General features: G+C 33.0%; 1 protein-coding gene and 1 long non-coding RNA gene across 2 annotated transcripts; both read left to right on the top strand.

The window, feature by feature from the left end:
• Positions 1 to 219: 219 nt before the first annotated feature.
• Positions 220 to 13,976, top strand: LOC111713301 (trichohyalin). Its single transcript, XM_023488139.1, has 12 exons — positions 220 to 325; positions 625 to 725; positions 6,394 to 6,509; positions 7,373 to 7,533; positions 8,034 to 8,079; positions 9,016 to 9,230; positions 9,293 to 9,322; positions 9,518 to 9,571; positions 10,275 to 10,418; positions 10,695 to 10,763; positions 12,230 to 12,350; positions 13,803 to 13,976. The coding sequence occupies exons 1-12, from the start codon at positions 234 to 236 to the stop codon at positions 13,974 to 13,976; spliced, it is 1,323 nt and encodes a 440-aa protein (XP_023343907.1). The 5' UTR covers positions 220 to 233.
• A 4,147-nt stretch (positions 13,977 to 18,123) lies between these two features.
• Positions 18,124 to 21,450, top strand: LOC111713302 (uncharacterized). The gene is made up of 2 exons (XR_002767660.1): positions 18,124 to 18,210; positions 21,089 to 21,450. It is a non-coding gene; the product is annotated as an uncharacterized LOC111713302 (long non-coding RNA).
• Positions 21,451 to 21,823: the final 373 nt, after the last annotated feature.

Genomic DNA, 21,823 nt, shown 5'->3' with positions numbered 1-21,823 from the left:
ATTAAAGTACCTGGACATTACCTCACGTCCGGACATTTTATATCATGACACCGGTACTTGAATTAATGTACCTGGACAATATCTCACATCTGGACACTTTATAACATGACACCGGTACTTGAAATAAAATCAGAGTTTACAGTGGTAGGTAGATTTTAATGTTTTACTTTTCAAAATTAAATGATTTAGAATTGTTTTCTGAATTAAAGATTAAAAGAATGTAAAAACCAAAAATGCGTGACCCAGCAATTAATCCGAAAAATTTTGGGATTGGGATTCCCAACCCTGTTGGTCCTCCGATCTTCAGAGCTTTAGAAATCCCAAGGTAAATTTATCAGAAAAAAAACAAGAAGTGCAGTTTAAGGATTTATCAGTACAAATAAAAGTATTTATACCGTAAACCAGAAATATGTTTAAAACAATATCATTAAGTTCTGCTCTCAAATTATTAAATGGAATAAAAACAGTAACATTCTTCTTGTCTTTTTTTAATTATAGAGTTTTGCAATAAAAGGTGACATTCTTTTCTTTGTTGATAACTCCTTCATGAACCTTTTGAAAGAATAATCAAAGTAAATAGTTATCCTTCTTTTATTTATAGCAAACATTTTCTTACCTATGTAGACGACAGGAGAATATACCAGAACCCTGTTCTCTACTCACCTATACTCCACTACCCTATACTGGACCTGCTCTGCTCTCCACCAACCAGTGGCAACAGTTTAGTAAGTATACTCACCTATACTCCTCTGCCCTATACTGGACCTGCTCTGCTCTCCACCAAACAGTTGGAACAGTTAAGTAAGTATACTCACCTATACTCCTCTACCCTATACTGGAGTTGCTCTGCTCTCCACTAACCAGTGGAAACAGTTCAGTATAAGTATACTCACCTTTACTCCTCTACCCTATACTGGACCTGCTCTGCTCTCCACCAAACAGTTGGAACAGTTTAGTAAGTATACTCACCTATACTCCTCTACTCTATACTGGACCTGCTCTGCTCTCCACCAAACAGTTGGAACAGTTCAGTAATTATACTCACCTATACTCCTCTACCCTATACTGGAGTTACTCTGCTCTCAACCAAACAGTTGGAACAGTTTAGTAAGTAAACCCTCCTTTACTCCTATACTCTATTCTAAGTAACTATAATCTTTGCTAATAAATTGTATATATTTAAATTTATATATTTATGTTAGCCATAGCTGGCCAAACGGTTTTTGCCTAAGTGACTGGCATTTTTTTAGGGAACCCATGGGTATCCCGGGAGGTAACTTTTTTTTCATGATGGAATTTTTTTTTCTTCTAAATTGGTTTCATTTAGGTAAACATACAGTACAATTACCTTGTAAGGATAACTTTTTCTCTCCTTCAAACAAACCTAGCAAACTAACTAAACAGAAAACTGTTTTTTTTTCTGTTCGTCACTATTCAGTTTTAATGGAGTGACCGGCAATGTATGGTAGTTGAACTGAGAATGTAGTGTTGTGTAGAATTTTTTTAGGATTCATTTAAAATATATAAAATGTTTCAATAATGTTAAATTACTGAGTTTGAACGCAAATTCAACGTTCAAAATCATTCGTTTGTGTGGTTATGTTTTGAGAAGAAATTTTTTTGAATTATCAAATAACGACCACGAACAGTAAATATTCCATTGTAAACTACTTGGTAGTTTAAGAACAGGTTAAGAAAATTAAAATTAGTAATCTTATTCAATTATTGGTTTCTGTAATGTCTCATTGTTCGCAATATTTTCTGTAGATTTCCTGGAATCTTTATTGAAAAGGCGACATTTGAAGAAATTGAAGAACTTTGCGAACAAATTCATAAAGTATAAGAAATTCAATATAGTAATGAAAAATAAATAATTGATTCAAACAAAGATTTATTGAGAAAATTTTAATTGAGAATATGTTCCTAAACACCAAATTAGTTTATTATAATTTTTTTTTTATTTCCTTAATGTTGTTATTAAATTAATTTTAATAAATCGATTCTCGAAATGTATGATTTTAAATGTCGACTTTGCGCTCAAACTCAGTAATTATACAGCATTAAAACGTTTTATTTGTCTCAAATGAATCCCAAAAATCTCTCCAGAATACTTCCTTTTCAGTTAACCCTATTCCTGCTGGGGGGGGGGGGGGGTCAATTTGACCCCCCCCCCCTGTAGTTTTTTTTACATAACTCAAAAAGTATTGGTCTGAGGCTGTTGAAATTTTCTGACTTTTCTTACATACCCAAAGCCCTCCCTCCTTATTTTTTGAATNTTGGCAATGCTAAAGTATTTGTTTTAAATAGGCAGTGTGCCTGAGGACTCAGGCAGTTAGTATTAAAGCCCGGTTTTAGGCCTAAAGGGAGGACTTTGGGTATGGGAGAAAATTCAGAAAATTTCAACAGCCTCAGACCAATACTTTTTGAGTTATGTAAAAAAAACTACGCAGGAATAGGGTTAAACAAATAGTACAACATCCACATCAAAAATCATTTAGCCTTTTCACAGTTTTCAAATCTAACATAAAAAATTTTTACAAAAACTTAAAAAAAAAAACTTTTACAAAAAATTATCTTTCCCTAGGAGATTGCACGAAGAGAGGCTTACAGGAGAAGATTTCAGGAAACTCAAGAAGAAAAGGAAATACAAATTCAGGCAAAAAATATTAATTTTTTATGGTTTTTAAAAAAGTAAATTTTTGAAGCTTATTTAATTTGCACAGTCTTGAGATTAAATGTCTGCCTTAAAAAAATTCTTTTAATGAAATATGTAATGATTTGGGGGGAAAATATCAAGATAAAGGCTGTATAAAGAAATATAAATGTAATATTCAATAAATTTTACTCTCTATAGACGGCTTTGAATTATCTCATCCTTTGTGGGTAACCCTGTATAGTTACTTCAGAAAAGTAATAAGTACTAAAAAAATTAGAGTTGAAATAACAAATGTATCTATATCTAATGTCGATTTTGACGATTGGGCAATTTTGATTTTTATTGATAAATTGAAGTTTTGAACAAATCTCCGGTCTCAGGTATTTTTAAATGTACGAAAAAAGGATTTTGAATGATCTTTAAAATATCAAAGAAAATCTTTAAACCTTAATCCTTTTAAGGAATTAGAATTTTAAAGAATTTTTGAAAATACTTTTCTTTTAAAATATGGTGGAAAGGCCGGTCAGTGTTTTAACATTTTGTTTTTGTTAGTTAAATTACAGATCTAAAAACTAACTTATAAAAAGCCCCCTTCCCCCTCCACCGGCTTTACATAGATTCAGACCGACCAGCCATGTTATGTCGTTTTTTAAACATCATGTTTAGTTTGACACCCTGTATGTTTAGTTTTACACCCTGTATGTTTAATTTGACTTACTGTAATGTTTAGTTTGACACCCTGTAATGTTTAGTTTGACATACTGTAATGTTTAGTTTTACATACTGTAATGTTTAGTTTGACACCCTGGAATTGTTAGTTTGACACCCTGTAATGTTTAGTTTGAAATACTGTAATGCTTAGTTTTACATACTCTAATGTTTAGTTGGACACCCTGGAATTGTTAGATTGATATACTGTAATGTTTAGTTTGACATATTGTACTGTTTAGTTTGACATACTGTAATGTTTAGTTTGACTTACTGTAATGTTTAGTTCGACATACTGTAATGTTTAGTTTGACATACTGTAATGTTTATTTTGACACACTGTAATGTTTAGTTTGACATACTGTAATGTTTAGTTTGACATACTGTAATGTTTAGTTTGACATACTGTAATGTTTAGTTTGACTTACTGTAATGTTTAGTTTGACACCCTGTACGTTTAGGAGTCTAAGAAGCAGCTTGAGGATAGTCTGACTAAAGCTGCAGAGGTTAAACAGCAGCACCAAGACGAGCTTCATAACAAGAAGAAGCAGCAGCAACAGCTTAGGAAAACGATATTACTACTTAACTCTGTGCATGCATGATGTGCAAATATAAAAGATGATAATTTTGGAGCTGCTAGACTCGATATATAATCTCTTAACTTTTAAAACTCCAATGTTTTCCCGAAGAAATTGAGTTTTTGCCACAAACTCTGATTTTTTATCCCCGGATCTTTGCAACCAACTGTCGTAGACCTTAGATAATATCAAACTATGAATTTTGTTAGATCACACAATCTAAGTTTGAAATATCAAATGTTTGAACCATCAGGTGTGTGTCCAAAACTGAATGCCATTATGAACAGTCAATGAAATCAAAAGTAGTTTTAACATATTTTTTTTTAAATTTAGTTTTTTATTAAATTATTTGTTACAGATCTAGCAAAAACAAATTCTTTTTAATTTTTCTTGTCATCCTTTTCTGCCTTCTTCATCCTCCATTTTCTTCTTTTGTTAACTCTCCCTCCTGGCATTTTGAAAAAAAAGTTTTTTTCTTAAAAAGTATGATATTGAATATTGCACTGCAGGGAGTTCTGGAGAGAGCAAGCTGAGGAACGGAAACTGATGGAACAATCTCAAACAGGAACCAACCAATAACAGCTATATTTTACTTTTATAGAGAATCTTGATAGATTTGTTTGCTAACCTTAATTTTAAAATAACGTGTCCGATAACCTACCCTTGAAAAAGCTTTTCCTGACTTGAAAAGTAAACAATTGAAAAAATATTCTGTTGTCTTTTAATCAACCCAAATTAAGATTTCCAAAAATAAAGAAACTAAAATTGCAAAAAAATAATAATTTTAATTATTAATATAATATTAAACTGATAATGTTTTTCTAAGACTTTTTTTAATTTAATTAAAACTAAAAAATGATTTGTTAAGAACAAACATAGGTGGTGTTTCTTCAGATTTTTCAACCAAACATCTGGCTAAAACATTTAAAAAGTGAGAACAATTTTTAATTTTAAAAAAAATATATAATTAAAATATTCATTCTAAAAGTTGTATCAGATTACGTCAAAGGAATTAGATTTTTGCCACAAACTCAAATTTTCTAATACCTATAATATATTCATATTTTAAACTTAGACTATTTGATCTAACAGATTTATAGTTTGTACAATTTAAATATTTTTATTTGTTATAAATGTTGATAGATACAAAACGTTAACATAGTTATTGCAGAAGAAATATTATAATAATTAAGGCGAATTTAAATAATTTAAACCACCTTTAGATGCAGATCAAATATGAAACTTGGTTCAAACATGGTTATTTCAACTTAAAAGTTTAATCATTCTTTCGAGATTTGAGCTGGCGCACCAATTTGAACCGAGAATGACAGTTCAGCATTGTTATTCAAATTCATTAAATTCGGCCTCTATCTAGGTATGCTGTAGAAGATGATAGAATAGAGGAATATGCTGAAACATTGATTCAACAGGAACCAGTATTAAACACAATTTAACAAATTATTTAGATATTAAAACCTATAATCATTGATCATTTTTCGAGGCATTCATACATAGTTGATGTTTCATAATATATTTTACTTGTTTCATATACCATGTACTTTACACAACATTTTATTTTGTCGCTAGTTGTCGTTGGAGTCTTTTCCACATGGACTCTAGAAGCATCGAGAGCAAAGACACCTAGCGGCCTAATAAAATTTAATTTAAAATAGATAAAACAAGATAAAACTGGTATATCCTAGTGGTACCAAAAGTGGTAAAAAAAAAAGAAATCTAAAGCCTGAAAACTGATGTAAAGTAAATCTTTTACCAAAAGGAACAAGTTCTCCGGTATCTATTAAAAACAAACCTATTTGTACCTGTCTGTACAATGTTGACTGCTACGTTCAGGAATGAAATGGCTTTCGAGTTGGAGCCAGAGAACACTCCAGGTGCTGGTCCAACCTAGTTTCCTAATTGAGGGGTTTGGACTGGACGGAAGTGGGCCTTCATCAGACCAGATCGTCCGGGACATTTTGAGCAGACAAGTTGTTGCCGAGGTATCTCACAGTCTTACAGTATCTTACTTTATCATGACTTGCTCCACATTTGTAGCAGCTATTCAGCTTTTCTCTCTGATGAAGTTTGGACCACTGCATTTCCAACATTTCACATCTATTGTATTAACAGTAACATTCTGGTTTGATGGTACGCGTTGAAAATACTGCACCACAGTGTCTCTTAGCCCTATTCCTGCTGGGGGGGGGGGAGCCAATTTGCCCCCCCCCCCCCCAGCACATACTGGTTTTCAAGTAACCCAGCAGGGATAGCGTTAAACTACCATATATTGCCGGTCACTCCCTTTAAGAAAAGTGTGATAGCTGAGTTCTCTTCCCCTGTACACTATCCATTATATGTACTGGGTGCAAGTACAATGCTCTCGACCAATCATGGGGGTGAATTGATTTTTACTTTGTTTTTTTTTACTAGTTATGTTGGTAATATTTTAAGGAGATGTAGCGACTGATAGAGGGGAGATTGAGCTTGAAGAGAAGAGAAGAAAAGAGGAGAAGGAGGAACTGAGAAGGAGGGCGCAGGAGATTACTTTAGAATGGAATCATACACAGGTACGTCAGGGTCAAAGATCGCTAATAAAAAGTAAAATGTACTGATTTTTTAATCTTTTGGCGATCTTTTTTTATTTAGATGTTGTTATGAAGCAAACCAAAGTAGCTTGAAAACAAAACAAAAATGAGTCTAGATGTGCATTGTGCATTGCAATATGGTGTGTTTCATGTTCAAAGGGGTATTTTAATCATAACAGTTGCCTTCCTATTCTACAGTTTCATGGGGCCCACTGTATTACAATTGGGGGGGGGAAATATTCCCACAACCTCTACTTTTAGAGGTTTTAAATATTTTCTCCTGAAACACTTAATTTTGTATGTTTTTGTTTTATTTTATTAATAAATATTTTTTTTATTTTTACTTTTACAATATTGGTGAATCCCTTCCAAAAAATTAACCTATCTTTTCTGATTTTCCACTCAGGTATTGAAAATTTTAAAAATGTTGTTGCATATATAAACATTTTTTGTTTTAATTTTACAACATTTTCATTTGTGCATGTATATCATTTGTCCATATATTGATATTATACACAGAATTCAGCTCTTATCAGCTTCATCTGTTTCTTTTTTATCATTAGCATTTAAATTAAAGTGATTATAACTTTGTAAGCATAATTTCAAATGATCCACCCCACAAAGATGGCAATTCCAGATTTACAACTTTTGCTTGATAAATTATAAATTAGATAGCAATGATTTTGTTTCCTTATACTGTAAATTTTTCGAGTAAAAAAACTATGGTATCTTTCGTATCAAAGGTACTGTAGTAAATCTGGGATCGCCATCATTGCATTAAGTGTCATTTGAAATTACGCTTTCAGTCCCTTTATAAAATCTTTTTTTTTTATCTTTCTTAAAAGGAAGCAGAAAGAAAACTGTTTGATGAAAAACTGAAAAGACGAAAGGATGAAAAAGAAGAAAAGTTAACCAGGATAAGTGAAGAAGAAAACAGACTGAAGTTGGAGAGCGAAAATAGAATTTTAGAGGATACAGAGAGAAATTTGAGATATGATACTCAAAGGTAAATTATAATATAACAAGCATAAACAGAAAAATTAACAAAAAAACAGGATTGTTAAATCCTGTTTAGATATGTTACACTGCAACAAATCTTAACAGGATTCTGAAATCCTGTATAGATATGTTACACTGTAACTAATTACACAATACTGTACGCGGCGGTAAGCCTTATAAAAGAAAAAATAATTACGCAATTATCATTTCCCTACTTTCTGATTATTTGCAAAACAGAAAATAAAAATATTCACACAGAAAAATCGTTTAAAAAGTTTTAAAAGAATCAAAATTTCCATTTACATGACATAACACACATGGGTCCAGACTGCATATAAAAAGTTGCATACATTTTCAAGAACGGGTTGCATTAAACTGGCACAGAGGCCTTTTAGCCCAGATTTTTAAGAATTAATTGGCAAATTCTAATCTATTTCTGCATGAAAGCGTGCACTCTCTGGATCACTGTGTTAACATTTGAAAGTTGTTCAGATTTTACTATTTCAGGTTTAAAGAACTTCATCAAGCAATGCTTCTTTCCTTAACATTAAAAGTAAGCATTTTAATTTAAAATTCTAACAGAATTTTAATGTTGTTGATCAATGAAAGGCGTTGATTCTTTGCCACAAACTCTGATTTTCTGATCCCTATATCTTTGAAACCCAATGTCGTAAACCAATGATATTTCAAACTATTATTTGATCTAACAGAACTCATAGTTTGAAATATCAAAGGTATACGGCATTGGAATCTGAAGATAAAGGGAATAGAAAACCAGAGTTTGTTGCAAAGACTCAATTCCTTCAGTGCATTGTACAGGCCACAGGGTTACCTACAAAAAATAAGACTTTCGGAGATGCCTATTCGGATTTTATACTGTCAATTTTCCTTAAAGTAATAATTCCCTGAAACTATAAAATTCTTTTCTTCTTTGCTAAATCATTGACCATTTAAGGACCACATTCAAAGCAGAAGACTTAATTCAAACTCGGGTTCGTCAATTTTAAACAGTTTGAAGTCTTATACAGTCTTATCCTTTGTGGGTAACTCTGTAGTTTATTAAACAGTCTAATAGCAAACTAGTTTCCACGTAAATCATATTTTTAAATACTGAAATGTCTTAATGTATTCAGTTGTGCTGATCAGTTTTTTTATGTTTTTATTTAGCCCCAAAAAAATTTCTTAATATCAGTTTCATGGAAAGGAAAAAAGACTTGAAAAACTGCGAAAGAAACCTTACGTCTTCACTTTTTTTGCTTAAACAAAGACCAAAGGCCGAATTTAAAGAATTTGAGCCGCCTCTCAAATTTGAGACGCGGCTCAAAAATGGTTGGTTCTACTTGAAATTGTAGTCAGTGTTTCGAAATTTGAGCAGGCGCTCAATTGGAATCGGTTTTTGTCGGTACAGCGACTCCGTTTAGATTATTTAAATTCGCCTTTTTAAAAATTTTGTTTTATAATTTTTACCCCCCTTAATATCAATTTTAAGGAAAGGGAAGAAATTGCAAAACTTCAAGAAGAAAAACTAAACTTTGAGAAGAAGATGAGAGCAGATGAAGATAGAAGATACCTGGAAAGAATAGAAGAAGAGAAGAAGATCCTTCAGGTAAAGAAGGAGGAGAGAAGAAGATTTGAGAAAACCTGGGAGGAAAAAAGAGGACAACAAGTAGAGGAGAAGGAAAAACAGAAACAGGAGGAAAAACGGTAAAAATAAGAATTAGAGAAAAATTTAAATTAGAAAAACTAATATAAAATTTTGTGTTTAGAAATTCGTACCTGGAGCTCCAAAGATACAGGTTTACAATTATAAATCAATAAATAAAAAAAACAATGCGTTTTCAGTTAACCCTAAAATTGTTCTTTTACCAGTACCAATATGAAGTAAACTGGGTCTGTGTACACTGCACAATTCCCTATCCCATAGTTTGTATGAGCGTCAGCCGTTAAAAAAATAAAAATATTGTTTAAATAAAATTGAATATTTAAATCAGGGAGGTTGCAACATTAGATGAAGAAAAAGTTCGAAAAATGGAGGAACTGGAAAGGTGAATTACTTTTTTTCCTATTTTTTTCGGCTAAAAAGAAACCTGTAGTTTCTATTTTCACGGAACCAAGAATATCAGAAAAAAGTCAGCGTACATATATTCATTTCATATTCGTCTTTGAAGTCTCATCATTTCTGGGTAACCTTGAAGAAATGGCGTTTAAAGGATCATTCATCAACAATGCCAATTCTAAATCATTATTTAAGATTACGTCTTATCTACATTAAGAACCAGAAAACTGTGGAATAGGAAGACGACATTACAACACATCTTAATTGTATTTGATGTTGTTATACAGTTATACAGTTTTACAAGTTACTTATTAAATCACTATTTAAAGATATGGATCTGCTTACACTGCACAATTGCTGTGTTTATGTTCATTGAATAAGTTAAAATTAATTACTTGAATTGAAAAGTTGTTTTTCTATTACAGAGTTTTTTGGTTCTTACTGTACAAGCTGGATTAAAAAACAGGGTTTCCCACAAAGGATGAGACTGTAAAGACGACCTCTTAAATTATGATGGTTCAAACAGTGAATAAAATTGACAAAGAAAGAAACACAAGTTTACTGTTAATAGAAATTATAGATTTAAGGAAAAAAACAATTGTAAATTTTGTGCCGTCGTCTGTAAAGTCTTTGATGGAATGCCTATATATCTAACTCATCAATCTAAATATTATGAATGTCATATTGTCCAGGCTTGATAGGGAGCAGAGGATGGAGGATATTAAGGTCCGGAGGGTGGAGATCAAGAGGCTGAAGGATTTGGAGGAGAAGGAGGACAAAATACGATTACAGAAAGCTCAAAGAGAAAGAGAAGATCAAGAGGAGAAACGTAAAAGGTATATTTCATAGGAAAGTATTTTGGTCGAATTAAATGCAGAAATATTAGAGAAACTCATATAAGCACAATTTTAACAAAAACTTTATTGTAATCTTAAAAATGTTTTTAAACTTTAATAAATTATATATTTTCATATATATTTGCGTCTGCACATGATTAAAAAAACCACCAAAGTTGTATAATTCTTCTGCTAAACACACCAACGCTGGGCCAGTTTATTATACTTTGGCTAAACAGGGACCTAAAACATCCCTGTAAATCCTGATTATTGAAGGTTTGATGCGATTCAAGCAGAACGAAGAAGAAGAATAAATGAAAGACAAGAACATGCATTTAAATACAGGTTCAGTTTAAGAAAAGTTATGAAAATTAATAAAGGAAATTTTGGAATTTTATGATTCACTATTTCTAAGTTTTGAAGTATTCCTGGGCAATTAAAAGTTACTAACTCCGTTGCTATAATTTTTAGCATCTTCATTCTTTAAGAGTTGATATAAGTTAATGTAGATTTTTTGATGTAACCGACAAGTACACTTTTCATATGAAATTAGTGATTGTAATTATAAAAATTATGAAGTTATAAGTAGTGTTTCCAGCGTTTTTTCGTGAAACACATGAAAACAAAATTTCGCGAAAAAAAAAAAAATTTCGCATTTGTGGCGTGCGAACGAAATGCGAAAAAAAATCACAAAAATGCGAAATTTTTGCGAAACGATTCACCCTTTTTGCTGGAAACCCTAGTTCTAAACTGACCGGCATTATATTTGATTTCAGGGGTAAACTATTAATTGACAAAAATCGGCTAGAAATATTAAGTTAATTGATATTTGGATATATAACTTCTTTTTTTCCGCAAAAAGGAATGCATTATGTTAAATTACAATTAAACTTAATTTGAAATAACAAAGGTTTGCAAGGAATAACACAGGGCCGTGCATGAGAAAGCCAGTCGCACTGCTTTTCAGACGAGTTCCTAATCACACACGCACACTCTTTTGGTACAGACACACAGCATGATTAAAGTGAAGGAAATTGCAGAACAGTTTGTCATCAATAATAATTAAGTTTGAATAACGATTAGTTTGTTGTAAACTTTAATCCAATTATATTTTTTGAATGAAAAATTGGCTTACAGTTTTGACTTAGACTGTACGAATACCGAGATTCTTATGTATAATTGTATGCACCGACAGTACAACTATTCAGTTCCTTTTTACATCATGCACATTCTTTTGGTACACCTTTACATCCTGGGTTTACACCTTTAGGCTGCAAGGATAATTTAGTTTGTGCCAAAGACTGAATTTCTTTTTTTAATTCATTTCAAGCCCGCCTGACTGGTAAATCCCAGTATTCATAATTTCCAAGAATGTAATGCAGTCTCGTATACTCTGCGTACATATTGAAACCAGTTCTCTCTGGGCGGAATTTGTAAACAAAAATAGATGAATCAGTGTTCGTTTAGTATCCGAGGAGGTTAAAAGCATTGAATTTTAATAATTTTGGTAATTCACATAATAGTTTCCTATGACCAGAATATTTCATTGATTATTTATGTGAAAGATGGATCCCATGTCAGGCTTCGACATCCGTCTTCTGTTTACATTACCACCCAGAGACAGTACACTGCAGTTCAAAAGATGCGTACACCTCTGAAATAACTTACCTTGCATTAAATCCTTGATAATTTCTGACTTTTCAGATGAGATTGCCAATCGTTTAATCCCAATATATTTGAAATCCGATGTTGTAGACCTTTGATATTTTAAACTATAATTTCAGTTCCATTATGTATAAATATTTATCTAGATTGGCTAAATACGGGGGAAGAGTTGATATAACTGATGAAATGAACCAGGAGATAGTGGATCAGCAAGATAGAAAATATATAAACCAAAAACAAGTGGAAACTGAAAAATACAACCAACAGGTGTGGAATACAAAAGATTTGAAATAGATGTTTTTTTAAATTATTTTTTTTTGATTTTTTTAATTTTTCCTTCAAAATAACGAAATTTTATAATTAGATTAGATATTATTTTCAAAGACTATTGACAAAATTCAACCTTCAGTTCGATTTGTATCTATATAGTGTTTAGATCATCATTAAGGTTTCATCCAACTGTAGATATCGGGTCCCCCCCCAGCATATCCTGGTTTTCAAGTACCCCAGCAGAGATAGGGTTAAGGAATTGAAGAGGAAGGGAACCTGTCCCCATAAACGCTGGACCAAAAGCAACCTAGCATAACACCCTGATTATCTCCAGCTTCATCTCAATGCATTCTCCTGAGTTTTGGTCTACTACTTGATATATCTGTTTAGTCGCTAGGACAACATAGTTTTGGCTTACATAGAGGACGCACACCATGCTCAATAAATAGAGGAATGTATCCTTGGGAGCTAGAGCTTCTGTTCCTTCTTCCATGCTGAGGAGCAATAGTTGAAGACAATGGCTACTCGTCCCAGATTTGAAGTGATGAAAGTGCGGTCGAAGATTTTAACGAAATGCTGGCACCAGTGTTGAGTCCAGGACTGTCATCATCAAAATTTGCTTACTCACAATCTTTAATTCCTTGTCAGGGATCTTCTCCCATGGGAATTCAGGAAACAGAGAACTCTCGGAGAAGGAGGGGTTTGCATGGTCCTCCTCTGCATGCATAGTGGTGATCTCATGCACTCTGTTGAGCCATGTGCACTCTGTTGAGAACTCTCGGAGAAGGAGGGGTTTGCATGGTCCTCCTCTGCATGCATAGTGGTGATCTCATGCACTCTGTTGAGCCACGTGCACTCTGTTGAGAACTCTCGGAGAAGGAGGGGTTTGCATGGTCCTCCTCTGCATGCATAGTGGTGATCTCATGCACTCTGTTGAGCCACGAGCACTCTGTTGAGAACTCTCGGAGAAGAAGGGGTTTGCATGGTCCTCCTCTGCATGCATAGTGGTGATCTCATGCACTCTGTTGAGCCACGTGCACTCTGTTGAGCCACGTGCACTCTGTTGAGCCACGTGCACTCTGTTGAGTCACGTGCACTCTGTTGAGATTCTGCCTTAAACTGTGCGACAAACGGAACCCATCCGACATTGTTACCTCCTATTTTCTCCTTCTAAGCTGTGGTACATGCCTATTGGCTTGAATTTAAACTAGAATCTGAGGCAATGGTGGCTTCAATTTTCAACGCGTTCAAAGCATGTTTTCTGGGTTGGCTTTTTTAACAAAGGAACATTTCTCCAGGTTATACACAAGGCGACTTATCATCCACCCTACTTTCTGTCTGACCTATAGCTATATAGCTATATAGCTATTTATAGGCTGGACTACTTAGCTCTGGGTCTTTAAGAGGACTGAAGGGGTTACATCAATGGAACTTTCCATCTGAGTTTAGCTCCGGGTTTGTATGAGAACTGAAGAGGTTACATCAATGGAACTGACTCTATTCCGAGCTATTGAGCTCATACCGGTTACACTAGATCAAACCAAACAAACTATACCTGAGTCTGACCAGTGGTTTAAAATTTTGTGTTTTGAATTCCAGGATCAAGGACCATCCAAGGGATAAATCAATTTCTTGTTAGTATCATGTGGTGAAAACCCCCCCTCCCCTAAAAGTAAATAGTGAGACAAATAATTTTTTTAAATCTACCAATAAAAAAAACTCCAACAAACAAGATCAAAATAAAAAATAAAAAATATTCTAAATTTTATGCTGGTTTTCCTGGTCTAGAAAGAGCTCCAGGGATTGAATGTTATTCCAATATGTAAAGCAAAGAAAAAAATGACTCTCGGAAGGTAATGAATTCATATTTCTAAACATAAAATCAAATCATATATCATAGGGACAAATATAGGTACAATAAATATGTGCGAAACAACTGCAGAAGGAGAGTTTCCTAGCGCAGTTATTTAAATAAATTAAAACAAAAGTGAACGCTCATACTCAAAGCGTGGTTGTTACCTTTCTTCGACAACTTGGTTTCAATAATACAGAGATTACTTTTTTTGAAAAATAATACAGTGATAACCGAAAAACTCTGAATAGGAAGACGACCTTTAGAATCAAGTTACAACTTTAAAAAGTCCAATGAACATGAGACACAGCAATTGTAAATGTTCACTTATGCAATGTAAACAGACCCATTTCACTGAATTAGTGTTTCAATAAATTTCTAATAAAACCATTCGCTTTGTAACAATATGTAATGCACTTACGTAATGATAAATTGTTGTCTTCCTACTCCATTGTATTTGGTTATCACTGTATCTAAATTTTACTTTACTCAGCTGAAAAGATAATATTCCAGTGTCAACATTTTGAAACTTTTTTAAAATCCTCTGAACGATTCTAAAATTAAAAATATTTTTCTTGTAGATCTGTTCCATTGGTGTCTGTAGACGGTATAATACGGCTGAACCCGAGAATAAAAAATGCTTACTACAGGTATTGATTCACACATTCAAAACAGGACCAAATCCATTCATAAAAATACATATTTTTTTCTAATAAATTTTGTTAAATAGATTAAGGGAAAACCTCTAAAAAAACGGAATAACATAAAACTTTTGGATAAAAGTCAGGAGAACTCTCTGCTTTTAAAGTGACAATTCTTGTAATTTCAAGTTACCTTTCATTTATTGCCTGATTCACAACGAGTCTTTTGTTTCTGTTACAAAGCAATTACTTTTATATTGAAACTAGAAATGAAAATAACCAGTGACCGAATTTAAGCAATTTGATGGTTGGTTTCACTTAAAATGTTATTCAATTTTTCAAGATTTACGCCAGCGCTCAATTGAAACCGGTTTCATGGGGGATTTGAGCCGCGGCTTAGATTCATTAAATTCAGATACTGTTAACAATAAAAACTCTAGAATAGGAAGTCGACTTTTAACCTCAACTAATGACTTTAAATAGTCCAATGGTGAGCATGAGACACAGCAATTGTGCAGTGTAAACAGACCCATTATACTTCATTAGTGATTTAAGTCTTACTAGGACAGTTATTTGCTTTATTACAACACTTCAGTATTTCTTAGACGTCATCTTCCTTATCTACAGTTGTATGGTTATTACAGTAATTTGTGTACAGTATACGTACAGACCATAAACGGTAAACAAATTATCTAGATAAACTTGTACCGTTATGAATCTGACATGCCGTTCTATGAATTTAGGGTCATTTGAAATAATATCTACTGCACAGTCCCTTTAATTGAAATAATATCTACTGCACAGTCCCTATAATTAAAATAATATCTACTGCACAGTCCCTTAAATTTAAATAATATCTACTGCACAGTCCCTTTAATTGAAATAATATTTTCTGCACAGTCCCTTTAATTGAAATAATGTCTACTGCACAGTCCCTTTAATTGAAATGATATCTACTGCACAGTCCCTTTATTTGAAGTAATATCTACTGCACAGTCCCTTTAATTGAAATAATATCTACTGCACAGCCCCTTTAATTGAAATAATATCTACTGCACAGTTCCTTTAATTGAAATAATATCTACTGCACAGTCCCTTTAATATACTTTTGCAGGCCTGAAGATTCAAGGGAGAGAATGTGCATGAACTGGAATGATTGAGAAAGATTTTTTTAAAATTTATTGTTTAATTTTAATTTTAACAACATTTTTGAATAGATCAGTTACTTTATCTTTTGCCTGTCAAAGCATCTTATTATAGACCAGGGAAATTGCAATAGGGATTTCATTTTCACTGGAGGGGTAAAAATTGCTATTGTACTATTTGAAATTATTCACAAGGTAATTTACATTCCAATGTAGAATACAGATATCCATCCCCCAAATTATCTAGATGCAGGTTGCAGCCTTTATTATGATGCATGTTGCATTCTTTATCATGATGCAGGTTGTAATCTTTATCATGATGCAGGTTGTATTCCTTAAAATGCTACAGGTTGCATTCTTCATCATAACACAAAGTATGTTTAATTTTTCATCTATTTGGTTTGTTTTTAAACTGAACAATTGTTCAGTAAAATCGTTTGTTCCATAAAATCATTCTTTTATATCAAAGTTCGTTCAGTAAAAAAACTATGGTTTTTTAAAAATTTGGTCAAAAAAATCGTTTTTTAAGTGAAAAACGATTTTTAAATCTTTCATTTAAATTTGTTTGTTAAGTAAAAAAACGATAGTTTTTTTCAGATCGTTTGAACAATTTTACATTATTCATTTTTGTTTTTTTTGTTCGTTTTTTAGAAGACGATCATTTTTTCAATTCTCTGAAAAATCCAAGTTGTTCGTACATTTTTTTCTCATTGAGAACATCGTTCTCAAAAATTTTCTTTGTTCTACAAAACAATGATCAGTGAGACCCCCATCCCTTGGATAAAGTCCTGAGCACGCCCCTGAAGAATTCATTCATTGTTTTATATTTCCGAGCTTTATTAAATATGACCAACAAAATTCTGTTTATCTTGTATAACTAGTAATAAAACAACTTGCGCCATATTCGTTTTATTGACACATATAAAATATACAACTCATTAAATAAAACTGAATCCGAATATACTCTGGGAATTTTTTATAGATTTAACTAAAGCTTTTGATACCTGTGATGTTGACATTCATACTGAGCAAGCTTGAACACTATGGATTTCGTGGGACTTCTAACTTATGGTTCAAAAATTATTTAAATGGAAGAAAACAGTTTACTTCAGGGATGACTTGACTCGAGTTACAGAGATCGATTGAAACCTATGATATGCAATATTTTCCACAGCATGTTCTATTGTGTACAAGTACTGTACACGACCAATCAGCAAACATCTGTATTCAGGGATATTTATAGATCCTGTGGACACGAAATGCAAAATCTTCAAAAATAGACTGAATTCATAAATGTTATGTTTTGTTATGTATTTCTTTAAAAGTTGTAAAAATTAACCGTTGAATGGGTATTATATTCAACAAGTGGCCGTGAGATGGCATTCTAAAAACCCATTGTAAAAACTTAGCATGTTGTGCTGGGTCAACTTAGGCCTACGTAGCCCGCTCTGTGAAAGGAGATAAGCAGTCTGTGTAGTCTGTAATTCCCTTGTACCTTTCTTATAGTCCCCTGTTTCTCTCTTAAAAGTCCCCTGTTCCTCTCTTTTAGTTTTTAGTCCCCTGTAGCTCTCTTATAGTCCCCTGTAACTCTCTTATGTAGCTCTCATATTTTCCTCTGTAGCTCTAGTATAGTCCCATGTACCTCTCTTATAGTCCCATGTAGCTCTCTTATAGTCCCATGTAGCTCTCTTATTGTCCCATGTAGCTCTCTTATAGTCACCTGTAGCTCTCTTATAATCCCATGTAGCTCTCTTATAGTCCAATGTAGCTCTCTTATAGTCTTATATAGCTCTCTTATAGTCCTCTGTAGCTCTCTTGTAGTCCTATGTAGCTCTCTTATAGTCCCATGTAGCTCTCTTATAGTCCCCTGTAGCTCTTTCATAGTCCCATTTAGCTCTCTTATAGTCCCATGCAGCTCTCTTATAGTCACCTGTAGCTCTCTTATAGTCTCATGCAGCTCTCTTATAGTCTCATGCAGCTCTCTTATAGTCCCCTGTTGCTCTCTTATAGTCCCATGTAGCTCACTTGTAGTCCCCTGTTGCTCTATTATAGTCCCATGTACCTCTCTTATACAACCCTTTTTGGTCCTATATTCACATATGGCTTCAAATACAAACCAAATGTTTTCTTAATGTTGCATAGAATTGTTCAGCTCAGTATCTGGAAAACAGTCTATCTGTTTTTATCCTATAGAACACTTATCTACGGCAAAACACAAGGTAATGGGCCGGGTGTTAACATTATATATATATAGCATGATACTTGCCTATTTGTGAATTTAAAAAAAGTATGAAGGAGTTAAACCTACTAGTATAAATGTATATAAAATTACTTGTAAACAATGATTTTTTCCTTTAAAAGTTAACAAATGCTACTCAGAATTTTCAAATTTACCGCGTTCCCCCATCAATATTTGAGGCAGGTCCAGGGCTTCATAAATTATGCTCGGACATACAAGCAAAGGGAGATTATTACTTTATTAGATAGAGAAGTAGCAATCTCTGTTTGTTTTGTATGTCCGAATAAAAACCATTTAAAATTGTTTGAACGATGTTGAAACAACAAAAAATTTTTTACCAAACTAACAGAATTTCCAAAAGATTTTGAAAAAAATATAGTTTTTTTTACTGAATGAACAATTTTTTAGCACAAAGGAATTGATTTTCTTCCACAAAATCTGTTTTTTAATCCCTATATCGTTGCAACCCAATGTTGTAGACCTTTCAAACTACATTCTAAACTATGAAATCTGTAAGATCAAATCATCTAAGTTTGAAATATCAATACCATTAAATTGCAAAGCTAGGGATTAGAAAATTCAAGTTTGTGGTGAAGTCTATTCCAATATAAAAACCTAGTTAAAGTGAAATTTAAAAAAATCGAATTTTACAAAAAATTTGATTTAAAAAAAATGGAATTAAAAAAATAAAATTTTCAACTTTTCCATTTGTCAAGGGCTTTTCAAAAATGTAGTTTTTTGATCTTTAGCTTTAGTCAGAAAAAATTATGGGGCTATTTTAGATTTTTTTTAACACAGACAGGCCTTTTTACCGCCCTGTATCCTACCCTATGCATTAAAAAAATGTATTGTAAGGTTGTAAATTGTTTGTATTAAAATGACATTTATTTTATCAGGATTTATTTTAAACCTATAAACCACGGTGGGGTATTATGGGGGGGGGGGGTCAGCCAAAATGATTTTATTCCATAAACCTCTTATTTATGTCAAACAAGGCTTGGCCGCTTAACAAAGTCTCAAAGTGGTTTAAATGTTATGTTTTAGTTAAGAATTTCGACCAAAAACCCGCTATTTCATTGAAAACTCTTAAAAATAGGATTTTTCACTACATTAAGGTTTTGGGGTGCTGCTGGAGGACCTAAATATTTTCTATATGACTGTTAGAATCTATTTATATATTTAGATTATCCCGAAACCCCTGTGTTTTCTTGTGCTTTTGCTCTAGAATGTGTTTTACTTTCGAAATACTCACTGTAAAAAAACGACATCTAAATATATTGCGAGATTACAGGATACATTTAAGGATAAATATATAAGCGGGAAAAGTAATTATAAATTGAAATTATCAATGTAAGCTACAATTCATACAATGTTTGTAAATGAAAAGATTAACAGAATATATTGATTTTGTCCATTCTTAACATGAAACACAAGGCAAATGCATTTAAAGAGGAGTATCGTGACAAAAACAGTCTAACTATAGGGGTTGAAGATACAAAGACTCAACCAGTAGTCATAGGTATAAACCCACAGCTAAAAGTACGATGTCGAGATTCAGAGTAGGGTTTCCAATCGAAATGTTTTGCACGAAAATCTGCAATAATTAATCATGCAATTAAAGATTTTCTTATGATTCGAGTAAAAATTTGGATATAATTTTGCATTGAATTGCAAAAGTTATTTTGCGCAAATTATGAAAAAAATCTTGGTTATTTAATAATTTAAAGAAAACTAAATCTGAAAACGTATCCACCCCAAAGTAGGAATTTTGAACACCGAATTTGCGCTCAAAGTCAGGATTTACAGATCTTTTAAAATTTGTATGTGTCTCAAATGAATCCTAAAGAAGCTTTCCACAACACACAGTTCAACTACCTTACATAGCCGGTCTGTCCCTTTAAACCCATCCTTGTCCATCCTTGTTATGTGACATAAAGTGATCCATCCTATTCAACGAGGTTATAGTATATAGAGTAATGATGTACGCTAATCATTTACTAATTGTACAGTCCATGTACGTACTTCACTTCCAAAGGCCAATCTGTATACTACAGTACTTGGGGGTGATTTCTGAAAATATTTAAATGGAAAATTTGTTTTCCATGTAACTATTAAAATCCACTACTCCTTTCTCGTGTGCTTGATTTCATTTTTACAGGAAGACTTTGACAGAGCAATATTTCATCGTAAACTGTTCTGAGAAAACTGAGTAAAATTCAAGATACAAAACCTCCCCATTATACACTTGTACTCCGAAAGGCTACTGTATATTTGATATTTTGTATGAATAAGCCATAATCTCTTAACATCCTTTATCAGTAAACTATCCCAAATGTACACTAGGGCTGGGCACGTTCCGACTTTTTTGAAATCGTTCCGTTCCGTTCTAGAACGAGGGCCTTCAGCTAAATCGTTCCGTTCTCGTTCCTCTTTTTTTATCGTTCCGTTCTTGTTCCGTTCCGTCCCGTTCCGTTCCGTTCTGAGTAGAATTTCCGTTCGTTCTCGGCAAAGAACGATCGTTCCACCGTTAACGCGCCCAGCCCTAGTGTACACTCAGGCCAATACACAAGGAGAGGTAGCTAAGATCCAGCCTCCCTGGTTCTATTGTAATCATAGAGTCAGACCAACATGTAGAAAAGACGTTTTGTCACGATATAACTATAAAATTTGTTTACAAATTTGAAGTTATAAGGTGAAGAAGAAATTGAAACTAAAAGTTCTAGTTTTAGCCATTGTTCAGTTATAGAGAAAAAAAACACAAAGGGGTGGCAACACTGTGATGAGATTAAAAGATCATATTTTAAGATTTATCTGATTAGGTTTACATTGCTTGTGTTAAAATAATAAAATTTGTTCAGAATGTTGTGCATGAATGTCTGCACATTCTTTGCTCTTCTGTATCTGTCCCATTCTGTACAAAGTGCACAGTTTGGTTCCAATACAGTCTCCTTGTCAGGAGGAGGAATTGATGGCTCCAATGCAGTTCCCAATGGAGGATCAGGTGGCTCCAATGTAGTTCCCACTGAAGGATTTGGTCGCTCCAATGCAGTTCCCTCTAAATTAGAACGTGCTAATTGGAGTTGGATGAGTAATTATTGGAATTATTGGAGTTGGAGTTGGCAGGGTTCTGATTATTGATTACAGCCACTGGATTATGGACATGGAACGTATTTTGTACATTTTTAAAAATCTAAATAAATGTTTAGGCTTTTTCTGAAAATCTTACACTTTTTTAGATGAATTAGATGCATCTGAAAGAAACAAAAGTTTTTAAGGATGTTGCCAATTACTCTTTTTAAACAGTTCCCACTGGAGGATTAATTAGGCTCCGATGCAGTTTCCCCTACATTAGAGCGTTTTACCAGTGTAAGCTTTAGAAGTGCATATGAGCTTTGGAAAATTGTTGTAGTTGAAGACGACATTGTAAAAAGTTTTTTTTTTATGGAGATATGCATAATTTAAGATTAATATTAATAGTTATGCTTCATCCGGGTTAATATTTAGAATTCTTGGTAAAATAAGATAAATAAGATTACAATATTTCTAACTTTACTTAAGAAATTTTCTATAAATGATTCTTTCACGCGCAGAAA

Source organism: Eurytemora carolleeae, unplaced genomic scaffold (genome assembly GCF_000591075.1).
Source record: "Eurytemora carolleeae unplaced genomic scaffold, Eaff_2.0 scaffold1397, whole genome shotgun sequence".
NCBI lineage: Eukaryota > Metazoa > Arthropoda > Copepoda > Calanoida > Temoridae > Eurytemora > Eurytemora carolleeae.
This window is presented reverse-complemented; position numbering and strand designations above follow the sequence as displayed.

Coding starts and splice junctions, on each gene's coding strand:
- LOC111713301 (XM_023488139.1), top strand. CDS start 234: ATGCGTGACCCAGCAATTAATCCGAAAAATTTTGGGATTGGGATTCCC. Junction 326..624: donor AGAGCTTTAGAAATCCCAAG/GTAAATTTATCA, acceptor TTACCTATGTAG/ACGACAGGAGAATATACCAG. Junction 10,419..10,694: donor CAAGAGGAGAAACGTAAAAG/GTATATTTCATA, acceptor TGATTATTGAAG/GTTTGATGCGATTCAAGCAG.